A 19,979-nucleotide genomic window follows, 5' to 3' on the forward strand; every position below is an offset into this window, starting at 1 on the left:
GAAAAAAAGAATGCAGAAGAGGAAAATGAGGAAGAGGAGAAGTCGTGGCGGCAACACGGTGGCCAAAGTTGGAGGAGGAAGAGGAAGAAGAAAAAAAAGAAGAAGAGAAAGAGAAAGAGATGGACATGACAACGGTAGAGGGAAAGGATGAAGAGGAGGAGAGGGGAAAGAAGAAGAGGATAACGAAGAAAAGAAAAGGAAAAAAAAAAAGAGAAAGAGAAGGAGGAAGAAGATCAAATCGTAAATTTACTGACAAATTTTTTTAGGATCAAAATTCATCAATAATTAGCGATTGATATTATCAACATATTTGCAATCATAGATAATTTTTAACAAATTTTACGATATATCAATAAAATTTATCAACAACTATTTGTTAGTAGATATTTATTCGTTGTTAATTCTTCGGTAAACTCAAATTATTAACAAATTTTTGCTATTAATGATGAACTATATTTGTCAATGCATTAATTTGTTATAGTAAAAAAAAAACTTATTAGATTAATTTTAATTCACTAAATATCGGTAAAAACATTTATTTAAAATTTGAATGATAATGGATCAGTTGATAATAATTTATGAAGTTAAAAGAACAAATTTCATATGAACCATTTTTCTAACAATATTGTAATAAAAAAAGTACTTGTAGATGGACTCAGAATAATGGATAAATGAATTGCTTTGTGACTTTTACATTTTATCATATCGTTATATTATCGGTCATGTATTCACTTGGAAGTCAACATCATCATCTCACTTTAGATAAGGCTATAGTAATTGAACATAGTATATATTGTTATAGTAAAAAGTGAAAAATTCATTTAGAAATCACTTTCGATATGGTTTTTAAAACAATTCCTAAAAGAACTAGTTTGATGAGTAAGTATAAACATGCTATCATATAGTAAATTTTGAATATAATTTATTTATCTTATTATTATATTACTACTTATCATAGAGTTAGTTTAATTCAATGCATTTCTTATAACAATGAGAGGGTCAAATTAAAAATAATAATAAATACATTTTGTTCTTCTTTACTTTATCACCACTTTATTGTTTTACTATTATTATCGCCAGTGTTATCATGCCATTATTTTATTTACCTTAATTATAGTTACCATTTTCATCATTTGTTGACATCAAAACTACCATTATCATTAACATTGTGATCATCATGTTATTATATTATTTTTGTAATTGTATGAAACAGTCATTCCCACATAACTATATGAAGGTGAAGGTGAAGGTGGAGTGTGTTTTGTGAGTGTAGTAGATATGAAAAAATGGAAAAGGACTGGTTTGTGCAGATGGAATGTGAAAACGGAAAACATGATAGTGGAGGTGCTCTCAATAGACGAAGCCATTACAGCTCCACGTTTTACAAAATCAAAATCAAATTTTCGAGAAAGAACCAATTGCAATTGACAACACTCTCATTTAAGACTTACTATTTATTTTCATTTATTATAAATTTGTTTCATCTTCTAAGTTTTTCCATATTATAATTGAATTCTTCTCTTAAAATTTTCATGTTATTAGAAAGTCTCTACAATGGTGAACTAACAAATAAATAATAAACAATTGGAATATCAAAATAGTAAAAAAAAAAAGTCAAGAAATTTATACGTTAGATAAATGAAAAATAATAAAATTAGGTAACAAGTTAACAAACAAAAAAAAAGTAAATATATGAATGAACATTAGTTATTCCTTTTTTTAAGGATACAAATGATAATATCTTTGGAGGTTTACCATTTGATTCCATTCTCCTTTCCTTTATCAATCCTAACGAAGCAACATGTTCAGCTGCTTGAAGATCCTTCTGATGGACATTGCACATACAACTGCTAACGTTATTTTACGGACTTTCTCCCCTTCTTTTTATCAATTTTATAAATATTCTAGAAAAAAACCTGGTCTAGTATGGACTGCAGCAAACATGCAAGAACCTTGATTTTTGAAATAAAAATATAAAATTACTGCAGAAATCAAGAATTTGGTTAAAATAATAGTAGATAATCAAATCAGTGTGTTTCCTAAGAACCTTAAACTGTCTCCATAATCTTATAAAGAAGGCACAAATACAAACTTAAATATACAGGGAGGAGCCGGTGCATAAGAAAACACCGATAAAGTAGCAATCACTCAAATGGGAGATGAATGGACTATGATATGAATATATATATCTGGAAGCTACAATGATTACAAATTAGCAAGAATAAATATAATAAGCTGCAAGAAGGAGCCTCACATAAATATTGATCTAGATGTAGAACTAAGTCTTCTGCCAGTGATTCCTGTTGCAGAAGCTGGACCTTCACATAAAAAGTTAAATTGTTCAAACTGATCTGTATAGAAGTTATCACCGGGGATTGTGTAGGCGAGGTCTGTTGCAGAAAACACGGCCGTTGGCCCTCACAAATGCTGCTATACCCACACTAATGCCCGCCCACATTAGCGAAAAGAAGAAGTGCCGAAAATCGTATCGCACTGTTGAAACAATGAACAAAAGATTATCTCTTTTAAAGTCCATATATCACACACATGCAGAACAAAGTGAATTAATCCGGCACTTGTGAGACTCCTTAACCTTAACCTAGGCTAGTAAAGTCAACGTATAGAAGTATCTGGTACAGAAACAATGGACAAAACTTCCTTGTATGCCAACCAAACTTCAAAACAACGTAAAAATAATGTATCAAGTACAGGCATATGCCATTCTTTTTACAATATCTCAACAAAAAGCTAAGCACATAAATTCTAACAAATTTCATGTCACGTTTTTGTTCAAATATCTAGAAACCCTAGGCTACAAAATTTCGCAGCATCAGGTGCAAGACATCTGACCACTTTAATGGAAGTATGTTTATCTTGAGGAAAAAATAGTATGGAATAGGAGAAGTTATAACGAAAAATGCTAAATTGTACAAAATTGGATCACACGAAAATTGTATGGTATTACTCATCATGCTTTCTGATTAAGACTCGGTCTCCTTTATTTTTAAATTTTTACCAAACTACAGAAAAGTTACATGTTTCATTAAATGTTCGGAATGTTGTTTCTTGTATCATACAACACGATATATATATATATATATATATATATATATATATATATATATATATATATATATATATATATATATATATATATATATATATATATATATATATATATATATATATATATATATATATATATATATATATATATATATATATATATATATATATATATATATATATATATATAAAAGACAATGAGTGTCACCAAGGGTTTGTTATTTTGTATGTATTAACTACGTGTCTTTTTTTTTTTACAATTATCAACTAATTAGTCATTAGCCTCTCTGCAGTCATCCCTCCTATTTTCATATTCTTTTATCTAAACACCATCCCGGCCCCCCCCTTCCCTCAGCTAATAAGCCTTCAAATATATTTGTATCTTCAACTTAAACTAAAGTAAACTCACCTTGTCTCAAAGACATGGTTGCAAAGAGGAATCCAGTCAAAACCAGAGCAAAAGCCAAGGGAAATGACTGCAAAGATAAAAAATGGAATAACATTAATATCAATTGGCATTTAATGCATATTGACTACCTTGAAGCATTTTATATTAATGAACTGCACACAGCAAAAAATGCAAAAAAAAAAAAAGAAGAAATCATTGTTACTTAAATCCAGCAACTTAATCACTCAAATATTTCCTTCACTGAATAATCCGGTCGTTCATCTGAGCATAGAAGGCCTTTTTTGAGAAAATAAATAAAACATGGGTGACATGTAGCATAGACGCTGCAACATTTATAATCTCCAAAATGTGTGTATATATATATATATATATATATATATATATATATATATATATATATATATATATATATATATTATGAATTATTTTAATTGATAATCAAGATTTACATATTTAAAATCATATATAAAAAAATTAATCAAATATAATTATCTATTTGTAAAAAAAAAAAATCTGATTCATTTAAGATATTTTATCTCCTTGTTGATCGTTATAATTATTGAAAAAAACATTCTAGTTGAGATTCATTAAAAGATAAATTAACAAGTTAAAAAAATTTCGCATTACTAAACAAAATCACTAAGTATGTTTATATTAATATTGTGTCCGAGCCTATCCGAACGGTCTCAAAGATCCTAAAAAGCATTTTTTTTTTTTAAATTAAACACTGCACAGAATGTGTCGTCAAAATTCATACATATGTCGTGTCCTACATTTGTTGAACACAAAGACGCATTACTACAGAGGGGTGTCAGAGTTTCAGGGGACTTGGTTTCATGTATTTTGTGCCCGTGGCTCATTGCAACCCACCACTTTCATGTAGTAGAGTACCAACTTTCCTAAGCCTTGAAAACAAAACATGTTTAACCAAACACTAAATAAATAAATGAGGAGAACATACAAGTACTTATTTAATTATATTTTCCTACACAGACACATACACCATATCCATAAAAATTATTTTTCATCTAATTTAAGTATAACCATTATGAATTTAGACATGCCTAAGTTAAAATATATTTATAAAATTGTAAGGTTTCTAAAAACTGTTCTTAGACCAAAATAGATGTCTCAAGCTTATTCAGGACAAGACTTAGAAATGTACTTACAGCTATAGCTTCAAGGCCTCCTTTCTGAGAACTGGCAGCTGTATCTCGGCTGACAGAAACTATATAATGTCCTTGTATGAGATCAATTGCATCCTTCGCATGATAAAAAGACATCAAAGTCATAAATCAATTACTAATATATCAATAAATTCTTTAAACTAACTTTTAAAAAGAATAAGTTACACAAGATCTATTCAGCTGGTGCTAAAGCATATGAACAAACAATATTATAAGATAATAATCCACATTGAAACATTACATGAAAACTCAATATCTCCAAAAGCATAAGCGCTAATCATTACTGAGTAGAAAAACCTTAGCAATCAAATATACAAAGGACAAAACTCTAGATATGACAATAAGCAATGATCAGTGGACAACCTAAATATTCTACATAATTGCTATACTGCTGGAGTACCCAGTAAATAATGACAAATTCGCCTCACAGACCTGCTTTGTTCCATCACGAAAGTTATTGTAATAATATCGTAGAAGAGCATTACAGCCATCTTGTACTATCCCTTGAACTGTGCGGTGCCCAAACCTGAATCCCAACACAATTTAATTAGAGAAGACACAGTGGTTAAACTAAAAATCATAACAGCAACCTAAAAATCATAACATTAGGCACAAAACTTACAGAATTCCCACAATCGGGAAATGGTGAAACCGTGAAGCGACAAAATCAATTCCTACCTTATTATTAGTTAAAAGAGTCTACACTGCTACTGCTTTAGACAATACAGTAATAGCCGGCAGTATATAATACAAGACACTCTCGTGATGGTTTCAAATTATCCTATGTTAATTTGACTTCAACATAGAACTTCACCAAAAAGAAATCAGTATAGGAGAACCTTCACGGGATCATAATTTCTCAATATTCTTTTTATTTGAGGAAAATGAAATGCTTTAGAAAAGTTCATCAATAAATACCTGACGAAGTCTCCTTTAAGGGCAGGAGTTCCTGAGTATTGAATGCTTATATCATCCCCATGATTAGCCCACACTGACCAAAGAGAATCAGTCAGAAATCTAGTTTCAAGTGCCATGAAACAATGAAATTTGAAAGTATTAAATGAAGATAACAAAATACAACATATATCTATATTTTAAATCACATAATCTGAAAATTAATAATCACTTACAGATCTTAAAGCTTTCATCCAGATTTGGATGTGAACTAATGGTTTCTTCAGCACCAAAGACACCCAGCCTTCTAAGTTGATATTCCAACATATTTCGACCTATCATGCTCTGCATAGATATTTCAACATAAGTAAGCAGGAAAATCATGTCATAAGCACAGATACATACATTTAGCTAAGTGAATCAGCCAACCTGAGTTACATTTGTACGGTCTAGACAATCAATACAATTGGTCCTAACAACTCCAAGCTGTTCCTTCATTTTCTCTCCCTTTTCATTCAGCAGAAGATATCTATAATTCCAAAATAAAAATTCAACCCAGGGTCAGATTTTTATTTCTAAATATCTCGGTTAGAACTAAACACAAAAAGGAGCTTCATATATTTGTTAGACAGCTCATGACATTATGCTTATAAGTGTCCAAGTGTCCAAGTTATTACAGCAGACAATACAAATTAAGCAGCACAACATACATAGTAATATAAACTGTTGGTATTTTTTCAAATATAAGTAGTTCACAAAAGGTTCCCTGCACGAAACCAGTCAATGTAAAAGCATGAATCAAAGATAAATAAAATAAACTATGGTATTTTTTCAAAGATAAGTAGTTCATAAATGCTCCCTGCATGAAACCAATCAATATAAAAACATGAATCAAATTGTAACTAATCCTCAAGAAAGTCAATATCTAATAGCTTAACCAATAAAAATGACCATACCCGTTTCTTTCCAGAAAATCTGAAATTTGTTCATAAAGGATTGAGAGACGATCGAAATGAACATGCCCACAGATATGGTGAAAATCAAAGTGCAGATATCTACACAAAAAAGAAAAATCAAATTTACATGGGTAATGCAGACGAGCCATAAGAATTCATAAATGTTAGCCTAAAAGTTAACTGAAAGAGACTTCTACCTTACATCATTGCTAGCCACATGCTGCATTGTTTCACCAAATTTTTCACATAGTCGCCCTTCTCCTCCGTGCTGAAAAATACCAAGGGAAAAGAAGAAGGCTCAAATCTATGCATGCTGATACATAAAAATTTCATACTCATTATAACACATTCTCGCACACATTCTTTACAGTGATATAAAAAATTTACAATGCAATTACATACACAAACAGGTGAAATTGTCAACCTCAACTCATTAAGCAAGTGAAAGAATAATTACCGTGTTAACAAGATCAACAACCAATACAGCCCCGTATTTTTTCCTTAAATCTAAGAAATGCCTCTCTAGGACTCGTGGCTGTGTATTAAGCAAAGAAATATAAGTTAAAGACACATAGAATAATATATGTAGACCTTAGAAATACAAACACTTACAGCCTCCTCAAGTTTCAACAACTCAAACTTTGGTTTATAAGTTAAATCAACAATTTGCTGCCAGAGGAGTGGAATTGAACCACGCACCTGCAAAAGCTCAACCAAAATGACTCTGATATGAAATGAAGAACATGTTTAATTGACATAATGTTGGTGGTACACCAGCAGTTAGCATTTATCTCACAAAACTGAAAGCAAACATCCAAGCTCTTCTTGCTTTGCTTTTATCACAGTCATGTAATTTTGGATCATACAATGGCATAAATCACCCATTCTAATATAACATAGTTGCAGAGATCTCCATGACAAACCTGCTAATACTATTAGAATACCAGCACATCTTGAAACTAGAAAATAAATTTGCAACAAATGAGCTTCTAAAAAATGTACATGAACATGGAATTCTAAGCAAAACTATGGCTTTATATAAAAAGAAACAATTATCATGTTTGGTAGATTGTGTCAAGGTGAATATGGAACAATAAATACAATAGGAAAGAGAACAGTACGAAAGTTATTTTAGGCCTAGTTTAGGTTTGCTTGTAGCTTATAGGAGCTTTTTCAATAGTAAACCCTATTGTTGAACTTCGTTAAGATAAGAATCTTGAGCTCTATTAATTTGTGGAGAAGATACCAGATAAAACTTCTAAAGAAGTGCATAAGTTAATTTTAGCTTATGCGAAAACTTTGATTCATCTTACCTCCTTGAAACATTTCATTTAATTCTCCTGTGTAAGGGTTTGTTGAGAAATTTATCTAAAATGACTCTTAGAATCTTAGAATAGATAGAACCAAAACTACGATTCTCCACTGGAAAACTCTAGTGAAAGAAAAACACATGTCTTTTGCTCATTATTCAGAAACCTGCTCCAAGTATCCTTGGGGACAAAAACAGAGATGTAATTCAATGAGCTTCTTTGGTATCACTAGCTTTACGAAACTAAAAGTTACTTATAAGCACCAACTACCCAAGAAGCTGGCTTCTTGAAAGTTCGACACCATTAATTTGAAGGGAAAATAAATACAAAATACTAATTTGGATAGACAATAAAGAATTTTTCAAATATAATGAACATGAAAAAAAAGAGAGTATAAGATATAAATTGTTTACTAATTATGTTGCTGTTAACTTGCCTATAACTGGAAAAGGGTTGTGCTCAACTTATTTCAAAACAACGAAAATACTTTAAGAATAGGATCACTAATCCGAATTATGTCATCAACACATTCATATCTTGAATGTCAAACCCACCATATAACTGGTTCACTTCATAGTCATAGAAAACAATACCTGAACAAAAGAGGCAGTATACCCATTAAACTGCATAATCTGTTCTGTTTCCACAAAATTGGCAACATAGCCATCAGGATCAGCTCCTCTTCTCCACATCCGAGTTCCTTTCAAGAAACAAAATTATATATTTACTATCAGTTAACCACCAATAAATGATGATGACATCCATCTTAAAGTGTTAAAACAGCCTTGTATTTGTTTCCCATACAAAATATTTCAAGATGCCTAAAATAATTCTGGATTATAGTATTAAATTAATATCTTCAATACATAACTTTCATGAGGATCTTCATCTTGAATGAAATGCTTTTTGTTTCCCCATATAATTGTGATTAGGAATTCATCCAAAGCAGAAGACCTATTGTTTCAGCTATATAAATTTTAACTAATTGATATACTATTTGCTCTCTATTGCTCATTACTGGTACCACTAAAACATTGCTTTCATGGCCTAGTTAATATAATCAGTGTAATGTGGGGGCGTCTTTTTATTGTATCAATACTCTACTCTATGGTCAAATATCAAAATAGTTGTAATGTTATTGAGAGATGGAATAGCAGAAAAATCTCTAATATTGTGCATGGCCTGTCGTCGTTAAATCCCAGCCTAAACTGTTGGTAATTAAAACATATTATTTACCATCTACCATCCATTTAGTTCAACCAAAAGGAGAAAATAAGGAAGTGCAACCGCCAACAAATCTCATAATTGCTTTCAATATCACCAACACATTAACTGTTAAACTTATTTTACGGCCTCAGATTTTGATTTTATAAACTGTCAGGAACAACATACATATGATATTTTAAGTGCAAAGACTATCTAGAAACAACAGAATTTTTATTTTGTCTTGGTGCATGAAAATAAATAGAAATGTATATAAAAGATTTAAATACCATTTCTTCTTGTGCATCTCCTAGCAATCAAAGTGACATCAATAATATCTTTCCCAATGGCTGCTTGATAGTGATGAAAGCCTATTTACTTGTTAAGGATAACCTTGAAAAGAAATAGTTACATATGATCGCAATAGCATTGCAAACAGTTAATCAAGGATACTGCCTTGGACTACAGGGAGCAAGTATGGTTCAAGCTGAAAAGCACAGGATTGCACACTTGTTGGTTAGTAATATAAAGAACGCATGAGTACTGAAAACATGGAAAGGTAAAAATAAAATTGCCACAAACCTACCTTGTTATCAATGAGCACTTCTAACATATAATTGTTCCATAGGAATCGAGGCTCTGCCTGTGATCAATAATTTAATATCATAAGCACAAAAGTAGGGAAAACCAATAGCTGTGGAAAAAATTCAGTTCAGAGAGAACATTTTGCATAGACACTAAGAGTGTCAATCACACCATATCACATATGAATAATATTGAGAATAAAGTATACTCGGCCCGGGAGGATTCTACCATGGTATCAACACCGTTTTCAAAAGATAAATAAATATCTCTAATACTATCATGCTTGTGACAAAGAAAAAAATAAATAAATACCTGTCTCCAAAGTGGAAGCAATCTAGACTCGTCACCCAAGTCATTCAATCGCTGTGCACTGCAGAACATAATATAATAAAGTTTCATATATTTCAACTGGGATAATAATCTTTTTACTAAGATTAATATTATTAAAGCAACACAAAACATTGTTTAAATAACATCAAAATGACTTAAATCTTTAAAAAAATTAGCAATACCAATTCTTTTACGTTTATTTATCAGAAAATTTTCTAGAACTAGGTAGTCCATGATTTCAAGACTCATTAGATAAGTCAAGTAATTATACACCATAAATATGTTATTCACAAAGAAGGGAATTCTATTGGATAATCATTTTTGGATTGAGCCAAAATTGTACTTTCTTATCAAACTGGAATGTGCACTCAATTTTATTTCAAGATTAAAAGTACTTGCCCACCTTCATAACGTAGAAGTAACACAGTATTCCCTCTAAAACTTTAATCAAGATTGTAATGACTAACAGCTTTAATATTAAAATAAGTACCTACCCCTAAAATACATGCTCTAGAGGTTTATAATCAATATGGCCATACATATTTTCATTAAATCTTTTCAGATCCACACTTCCACTGTAATGATATCTTTCAAATTGCACTATGGAATGCAACTACACAATTAGAAGTCTTCATCTTGAACATGACTGAACTAATACCATGCAAAAAACTTGTACATATTTCATACGAGAGAAGGGCATTTTCTATAGGTTTAGATGTTGCATGGTTGCGCCTACTTATCAAAAGAAGAATGTATGGTTACTTTCATTTTTGTTGATATTTATACATGTGTAAGACAGCACATGCTAGAATCAAAATAAATCCATATCATATTTCAGCCATAAATACGATCGCAAGACTGCTACAGAAATATTCAAAGATACCTCAGAGTTAAATTGGTCTCGTATGAGAAGAACAGACCAGAGCTCCTCTCAGCAACATTAAGCAGTGAAGAAAACTCCGTCTCTATTTTCTTCTGCAAAATGTATACAGCAGTTATTAGTTTCAAACTGGTAGTTGACGTACAATTGAAATAAGAAATAAGTGAATCTGTAGCAAACATACCTGTTCAGCAGGGGTGTTTCTAAGAGAGTTGTCACATGGGAAAACCTTCAATGAAGAAATTTTGAAAATTGGATGCCCCAAGTAAGATCCAACAGACTCACGCTCAGTTATAACCAGCAAATATGATCCTAATTGAACAGTTAAATTTAGTACCAAAATGATTGCTCAAACTGAAGTCTAGCATTTAATATTACGAGTTTTGAAGAGAAGTCAGGTATGTAAACCAGTTCAACAAAATCAGATACCATATCAATATCAAAATCACAAGTACAAGCACTGAATAAGGAGAGCGGCAGGGAGTAGGAACTTGCAAGGCAGGGAGTAGGAACTTGCTTGTTGCATAAGCCACATTGATAAATAACTAAAACGAACTCATACAGTGGAAGACTGTAAAGCTACCATGATTTCTAAACCCATAGTTTTTGTCAAAACGATAAATATGAAAATATGCATAATTTACTTTTTTGGTGGCGTTGCATTCAAATATTGCTTTCACTTGTGTTCCAAAACCAATTATCATAAATCATTAGTCAAATATCCCAATTTCCCAGTCATAATCTGTCTCCCAAAAGAACTCCCTAGTCTAATTACTTGATTTACTTCGCTTTAATGCAGAAGCAAACAGATAAGGATGAACACCAACAAGAAATCCTTTCAACACACAAGGAAATAAAAACTTAAGCAACATACAATACTCAATTATATCTATATTATCCATCATCAAATATGGCAAGTTATTGCTAACCAGCCAATAGCCTCAACATCCCTACAACACCAAAAACTGTATATATCTTAGGAACACGAAGCGAGCTGCATTCCGGAACCTCATCTGTCAAAGCAATACAATAAAAGAGTAAAACGCATTAAAAAGCATCGATCAGTAACGAATAACTGAAAATCACCAAAGCAAGACCAATACGATAACAAAAGCTCGAAGAGAAGTAACAAAAGAACCTACCGATGAGCTTCATGGAGCCATCGGCTCGACTAACAGCCAAAGAAGAACCAGAAGAACCATCCGTAGGCTCAATCACATACTGATCCGGAAATGCCCAGAGCCGCATGCGCGAATACAGCTTCTGCACAGAATCTGCCTTCTCCATCATTATTGAAACTCGAACTCGCTGAAAACAACACATTCGAATAAGCAACTAACTACTACATTCACGAGGAATCATCAATTATCAGCGATTCAAATCTTAATTTACAGTTTGCGGTTCCCACGGCTTGACGGATCAATCGGAGCGGGAAAAATCAAATAAAATAAAACTATGCTCGAACCACTCAGAACAGAGAACTAGTTGAGTTCGATCCAATCTAAATCAAAAAACTAGTTTCCCGCTAAGAGTAGATAGCTTGATTTGGTTTCTCGGTGAAGAAAATGAAGAAAGGATTGATGAATAAGTTTACCTGGTTGGCAAGATCGAAGAACGAAGTGAAGATTAAGACCCAAATTCGAATTAGCGTTGGGCTCTTAATACGTGAAGTGCGGGACTGCAACGAAAAAGGAATGATGCTCCAACGTGCAATATTCCTTTTTTTCTTTTAAAAGCTAACGGCGTGTTTGGAAGCTTCGGAACGGGACAGAATTGCGATGGGCAAAATCCTTGTTGGAATTGGTGATGTCCAAATGCGGCTTTAGGACTGAAACTTGGACTGGTTCCGCGGAAACGGAGCCAGGGGAAGTGTGTGCTCCTTACACGTGGTGGTTGATTAGAGGTCTGTGAGAGTGTCGCCTAATACAGCGGAGAACCCTATGACGTGGTCAATAGACTAGCGAGCGTGAATGGCTATGTGATGAGATCATAATCGTCGTTGGATCTGATGAATACTTAACTCTGACTCAATGGTTGACTTTTGCATATATATGGTTATTATTCAACTCACTTTTTTCTTTTCTTAATACATTTTTCGGGAGAAATCAAAATCAAAAGAAAGGACATAGTTCCTTTAAAAGGAGAAAATATACTTTACGGAATAAAGTGCATCACAATGTTGATTAAAAGATTGTCAGTTATTAATTAATTTGTTGATACAAAAATTGATTATGAATATATTTTACCGGTTTTTGTTATTTATATATTATTTATAGGAATATAGATTAAAGTTTCTTGAAAACATTAATCTATAATAATATAATATATAAAGAGATTTTTTTTTGTCTTAATATTTTTATTTTATCTTTAATTATTATTTTTAAATTTTATATTATTTTAAAATATTTTTTATCTTTAATCGTTATGTTTAAATTCTTTTTATATATATTTGTTTTTTAAATTTACATTTAAAAAATACTTTAATAATTAATTATATATTTTTTATTCATTTTAATTTAATTTTTTATTAAAATTAGGAAAATGTGCACACATAGACGTTATAGACGTTATATGTGTTCGCTAATTAATTTTAAAGTTTTTATTTATCAATAGTCCATATATTGTAGTTTTTTTTTATTTGAAATATGATTTGCTTTATAGGTATCTCATAAAAATCCACCGACTTTATACTCACGTTACTAACTTAGATGTATTTTTTTTCTAATGACTACTAGTTTTTACATCATATCATAACCAACTTATCACAAACATTTAAATACAATAAATCAATGAAAGAATATATCATTCATTGAAAACGTTGACATACACAATAAATATATAGATAATCTAAAAATCATTGAAAAATAATTAAAAAATTCCTCGTTATTGAAACATATTATTTGAGTGGTATTCTTTAGTACGAGATAATTAATATAAAATATATTTAAATGTTAATCTCTTGTAATCGTTTTATTTATAAGAAATCTATTTTTATGAAAAAAATAATAAGTTAAGGATAACAACCTTTAATCAACGACTTAAACTAACACAGGTTCATTATTTTTCTAATCAAATCATACATGTGTCAACTCCAATACCACATCCACGAAGACCAAAAGGAGGAAAAACTTGAAAACTAAAAAAATTTAAAACTGATCAAAATTATAATTCTGTTTAATTCAGTTAAGCTTATTTTTATATCTTATTGGGGTTAAGTTAAACGGATGGATATGAATTTTAAATACTAAGTTCGGATTATACAATATTTATAATATTGAATCCAAAACTTATCTCTGTTCTAGTACTCATAAAAAATAAAAAGTAGTTATATAGGAAAAAAATTTAATATGATGTGACGTATAAGTACATGAAATACACAGCACAAAATAAATTGAAAAAAAAAATTAAATGAAAATTTAAAAGTGGATGCATGAAAAAAAAAATAGTATTGTAAAGTTATTAAATATTAGTACTAAAATTAACTAGACAGATTTTGATATAATGGAGTGAAGAAAGAGTACCGTAGGAATTTAATTTTTAGGAATGTGAATTTAAAATCACAATACAAGTGGGTACATAATAAAAACTATTTGTAAAAATACAAAATAAAATAATAATAAAAATAGATACACAAGTTTAGAGTCCTAAAATTTAAAAGGTAAGTATAATATTTAAATAATGTAATTACATTTACAAATACATTAAACAAAAATATTTAAGTTGATTGTAGCATTAAATAATAAAATTTATTACATAATAGCTTGAAATAATAACACTAGTGACATAATAGCATTAAATGATATAACTAGTATTAAACTCTACGTTTTTTTCATAATTATTATATTTAAATAATTAAGTTTATATATTATGTTATGTGTCAGTAAATTTTATTTTAATCTTATTATTATAAAGATACTCTTATCTATAAACATAAATATCCTTTTCAATTTATGAAAACCAAAAATACTAAAAAAAAAAGTTAATTACAGTTAAAGTAATTAATGGTACTTCTGAAGTAGAGATGACAAATAAACTCGTGCCCGTGGGTATCATCCGAACCCGTCCCCGTTTTGACGGGGAATCCCCGCTTTGACTGGGTATGGGTATGGGTATGGGTAATACCCGAAATTTTCAACTGGGGATGAGGATGGGGATGGGATATATATATACCCGCCCAAATACCCGTCCCCACTTAAATTACTAAACTATTTATAATTTATTAAATAATCTAAAAAATATATATAAATAAATAATATATTTACACATAAAATATAATATAATATAATATAATATAGTATATATACATATAAATAAAATATACTTTTATATATATATATATATATATATATATATATATATATTTACACATATACATGTAATATAATATAATATAATATAATATAATATAATATAATATACATATAATATATATACATAATAATATAATATAATATATATAATATATACGTATAAAACAAATTAATCATTTAACTAGTGAGATCTTTTATAAACAAATTTATAACATTACAAATTTATAAAAATTTAAAAGAAATATATATATATATATATATATATATATATATATATATATATATATATATATATATATATATATATATATATATATATATATATATATATATATATATATATATATATATATATATATATATATATATATATATATATATATATATATATATATATATATATATATATACATACGCATAAAATATCTACACATATATATATAATATATATACATATTAATATAATATATATTATTATATTTATATTATTATATAATATAATATAATATATACTTAAAATAAATATATATCTATAAATATATATATATATATATATATAAACATAAGATATCCACACATATAATATATATATATACATAGTAATAATAATATAATATATAATATAATATAATATATATAAATAATTATATATATATATATATATAAACATAAGATATCCACACATATAATATATATATATACATAGTAATATAATATATAATATAATATAATATAATATATATATATATATATATATATAACATATTTCTCATTCTCTTTGTTTTTTGTTATACACTTTGTTTACTCTCTCAATTGTCTGGTTTGTTTTTCAAGATTTAATTTTGAAGGTAATTTTTCTTCTTCTTATTACATAATTTTTACTCTCTGTACATGGTTATGTTCAAATAGGTGTTCCTCAATTTCATTCTATGAAATAATTTTTAGGTTACACATTTGATTATCTTTATTTATTTATTTATTTTCATGAAAATGTTTGACTCTTATTTTGTAGCTCTTCTTTTTGTTACTTTGGTTATACACTTTTTTACTCTCTTTTAATTGTTTGGCTTGTTCTTTAAGGTTTAAGCAGATCTTCAAGGTACTTTTCCTTTTATCATAATCTTAATTATACATCTTTTTTTCCGTTATGTTATGTTCAAATGGATATTCTCAAATTTGGGTCACACATTTAATTATCTTTACTCCTTTATGATAATTTTATTTATTATTTATTTTTTGTTTCATGATAATGTTTAATTCTCAATTTTAAGTGCTCAATTGCATAAATCCTTAATTTAATTCAAGATCAAAAGATGAAGAATCTATGTTTAAATTTGAATTATTATTAATTTAATTTTGTTATTTGTGCTATTTCGTTTAAGTGGTATAATATAAATTTTTAATAGTATAAAAAATATTTGAAATATTTTTAAACTTGATTATTGGTTTTCCTTTTATATTTTGTTAAAAAAGAAATTAACCTTTTTACTTTGTTTGATTTTTTTTTGTTACGTATGTTAGTTTCTAGAGAAAATGAGCACAGGAGATCAAGATTTACAGGTACCAAGTCCACCACAGTGTTCACAACAACCAACTCCCTTTCAAAGTTCCAATAATGACAGTCAATCTCCATTGAATCCATCTACGCAAACACCTTCAGAAGTTCATGATGAAATACATTCAACAACACAAGTAGAGCCTGAGAAAGGGAAATTGAAAAGTGTTGTGTGGGAACACTTTGAAAAGATAAAAGTTGATGGAAAATACAAAGCTAAATGTAACTATTGCAAGAAACTGCTTGGTGGAGAAACAAAGAATGGAACAAAGCACTTGCACCATCATACAAACATATGTATTCAAAAGAAGGCTTTAGCAAAAGGAAAAGGGGGACAAAAAACACTTTTTTCTAAGATTTCAAGTGGCAAAAAGGAATTGGCTTGTGGAGCTTATAATGAAGAAAATGCCAAGAGGGAACTTGCAACAATGATTATATTGCATGAATATCCATTGTCAATAGTGGACCATATTGGTTTTATTAGATTCGTGACAACAATTAAGGATAAGTTGAAGTTGGACACACTCATTAAGAAAGGGTCTTTGCTTCATATGCGTTGTTCAGCACATATCTTTAATTTGATTGTGAAAGAAGGGTTAGCCGTCCTAAAAGAAGGGGTGGAAAAAATTCGAGAAAGTGTAGCATATTGGACAGCAACTCCTAAAAGAATGGAAAAATTTGAGGAAACAGCTAGACAATTGCGAATTTCTTTCACTAAAAAGTTAAGTTTGGATTGCCCAACTAGATGGAATTCTACTTACAAGATGCTTGATATTGCCATATGTTATAAGGATGTGTTTTTTAGGTTAAAGCAACGTGAAGCTCAATACACTTCTTTGCCAACTGATATGCAGTGGGAATTTGCAAAGGATGTTTGTCGAAGGCTAAAATTATTTAATGACATCACAGAAATCATTTCTGGCTCCAAATACCCAACTGCCAACATCTTTTTCCCAAAGATTTGTGAGATCAAGATTGCAATAAATGATTGGGTTAAATCTCCTGAGATAACCATTCAAAATATGGCAATACAAATGTTAAAGAAATTTGAAAGTTACTGGAGTGTTATTCATGATATATTGGCAATTGCTTCAGTTTTAGATCCAAGGTACAAGATGGACATGTTAGAATATTATTTTTATAAATTGTATGGTAATGATTTTGATCTGAAACTTAGTAGGATTCGTCAAATGTGCTATGATTTGGTTTTGGAATATCAATCAAAAAAGAATGAAACTTCTTCTTATAGAGCTACATCATTGGAGTTGGGAAAGGATGTTGATAATGATGCGAATGAATTTTTAGAGTTTATGGCAAAAAAGAAAAAATCTAGAACTACAGTTATGAAAACAAAGTTGGATTATTACTTGGAAGAAGATAATTTGCCGGTTACACAAGAATTTGATATCCTATCATAGTGGAAAACAAATGGGTTAAAGTTTCCAACCCTTCAAGCAATTGCAAGGGATGTTTTACCTATTCCAATAACAACTGTAGCTTCTGAATTTGCTTTTAGTACTGGTGGTCAGATATTAACTTCTCACCGTAGTCGACTTCATCATATTACTATAGAGGCTTTGATGTGTACAAGAAGTTGGATATGGAACTCAAACCATCTAGGTAAGTTACTCAAATTTATTAATATTTTTTGTTAGTATTTTTTGTGAATTCTCATCTAATATTCTACATTTGGTGTTTGTAGGTGTTAAAAAATTAAAAGGAAAAGATGTTCTCACGAGTGAAAATGAATCTGATGAAGAAGGTACATTATATTCTAGTAATTAAAATTTTCAATTTCAATTATTATATCATATCTAATTTTTAATTTTTTTTCTATGTGTAGGTGGATCGAATGCAAATGAAACCACTGATCATTTGTAAAATTAATAAATATTTTGGTTATTATAAAATTTTAGTAATGTGTAATTTTTTAGCTTTTATATAATTATTTGAATTTTATTTAGTTGTTATTTGATACTTTAATTTGAGATTTATACTATTATAATATTTTTCTTAATATTTGACATCATGAAAATCAAAAAGAGTATGTTATTTTAATATTGAATATTTTGATAGTATCATGATTCCGTTGTTGTGATTTTTAAATTTTTTTTATAAAAAATATTTAATTGATATATGGAACAATAAAAAAATGGGTATGGGTATGGGTATAAGAAAATACCCGTTACCCGGTGGGGATGGGGATGGGTCAAAAGTTGTATACCCGTTGGATTTGGAGATGGGGATGGAGATAAATTTTTATTATGGGGATGGGGATGAGATCATGATACCCGTACCCGCCCCGCCCCGTTGCCATCCTTATTCTGAAGACAATATTGAGAAAGGGATGGATAGCATGTGTAAACTTGGTTAATAAAATATACCTATGCTAATATAATATTATTTGGTATATTTATAAACGTAATGATGTTGCAAATGATCTGCGGGGATAGCTCAGTTGGGAGAGCGTCAGACTGAAGATCTGAAGGTCACGTGTTCGATCCACGTTCACTGCATTTTTTCAAATTTGGTTTTTTTGTTCCTTTATTTGGAAGGGATTGGGCTTATGAATAATTCATTACGTTAGCCCAGTAAGAACTAGGGTCACTTATTCTGAAGCGTGTAACTAACAACTTTAAAATATTAATTACTTTGTAATTTTATTGTAAAAGTGGTAGAATTTCTTCTGTAAAGTTATTTATTATTTATTAATTACTTATAGATGAAGTAATACGTAGAAAAAATATGAAGAAACACGATAAACAAATCATAGTATGAAGACTAATAAGTTGAACCGATGCTTCAAATCAATTTGAAGATGGACAAACACGATAAACACACATTAATACATTTGAAACACACATTAACGCAAATGACATTTATTAATGCAATATACTTATATGGAATACATGATGTCCTTCAGCCATATATTGCAAATCGGACGTGTAGTAAAAATAATATTGTTGTATATGATTAAAATTTATAATTAAAATTTTGAGTTATATTTAATATTAAAATAAAATAAATATTTCCAAATTAATTGTTAAAATAAAATGTAAGTACATGCTGTATTATATCTTATATAAAATAAATATAAAACAAAAGTTGATATTAAGATTTATTAAGTATTAACATAAAAATTTAAATCAATATTTAAAATGAATTGGTGATATGAAATCATAGCATCAATAATAACAAAAATAATAGTAATTATAATAATATTACCCATTACCAATCAAAAACCTTCATTCAAAATAAATAAATTAAAAATAATTAAAAAATCAACTCATTGAT

At 29.2% G+C, this 19,979-nt stretch overlaps 1 protein-coding gene and 1 non-coding gene across 4 annotated transcripts; one reads left to right on the forward strand and one right to left on the reverse strand.

Annotated features, from left to right (window-relative positions):
- Positions 1-1,998: 1,998 nt before the first annotated feature.
- On the reverse strand, positions 1,999-12,682 carry ATSAC1B (Phosphoinositide phosphatase family protein). 3 transcript variants are annotated; one of them, XM_028058738.1, is made up of 21 exons: positions 12,415-12,682; positions 11,963-12,128; positions 11,750-11,833; positions 11,005-11,132; positions 10,824-10,915; positions 9,923-9,980; positions 9,612-9,668; positions 9,479-9,512; positions 9,316-9,396; positions 8,416-8,522; positions 7,125-7,211; positions 6,970-7,047; positions 6,710-6,780; positions 6,513-6,611; positions 5,986-6,085; positions 5,793-5,901; positions 5,581-5,653; positions 5,095-5,188; positions 4,645-4,737; positions 3,476-3,542; positions 1,999-2,493 (listed from the first exon to the last, which is right to left on the reverse strand). In XM_028058738.1, exons 2-21 carry the CDS (start codon positions 12,108-12,110, stop codon positions 2,366-2,368), a joined length of 1,788 nt encoding a protein of 595 aa, XP_027914539.1. In that variant the 5' UTR covers positions 12,111-12,128; positions 12,415-12,682; the 3' UTR covers positions 1,999-2,365. The 3 variants fall into 3 exon arrangements, with proteins under 3 accessions (XP_027914539.1, XP_085526150.1, XP_027914540.1); XM_085670024.1 differs by lacking the exon at positions 12,415-12,682 and adding an exon at positions 12,213-12,234; XM_028058739.1 differs by lacking the exon at positions 11,750-11,833.
- Positions 12,683-19,128: 6,446 nt separating this feature from the next.
- TRNAF-GAA (transfer RNA phenylalanine (anticodon GAA)) lies at positions 19,129-19,201 on the forward strand. The gene has a single exon. It is a non-coding gene; the product is annotated as a tRNA-Phe (tRNA).
- Positions 19,202-19,979: the final 778 nt, after the last annotated feature.

Source organism: Vigna unguiculata, chromosome 2 (genome assembly GCF_037176805.1).
Source record: "Vigna unguiculata cultivar grain cowpea cultivar isolate G323 ecotype 2 chromosome 2, ASM3717680v1, whole genome shotgun sequence".
NCBI lineage: Eukaryota > Viridiplantae > Streptophyta > Magnoliopsida > Fabales > Fabaceae > Vigna > Vigna unguiculata.

Coding starts and splice junctions, on each gene's coding strand:
- ATSAC1B (XM_028058738.1), bottom strand. CDS start 12,110: ATGATGGAGAAGGCAGATTCTGTGCAGAAGCTGTATTCGCGCATGCGG. Junction 7,212..8,415: donor ATACTGCCTCTTTTGTTCAG/GTATTGTTTTCT, acceptor GAGCTTTTGCAG/GTGCGTGGTTCAATTCCACT. Junction 5,189..5,580: donor CTTAAAGGAGACTTCGTCAG/GTATTTATTGAT, acceptor GTTGGGATTCAG/GTTTGGGCACCGCACAGTTC.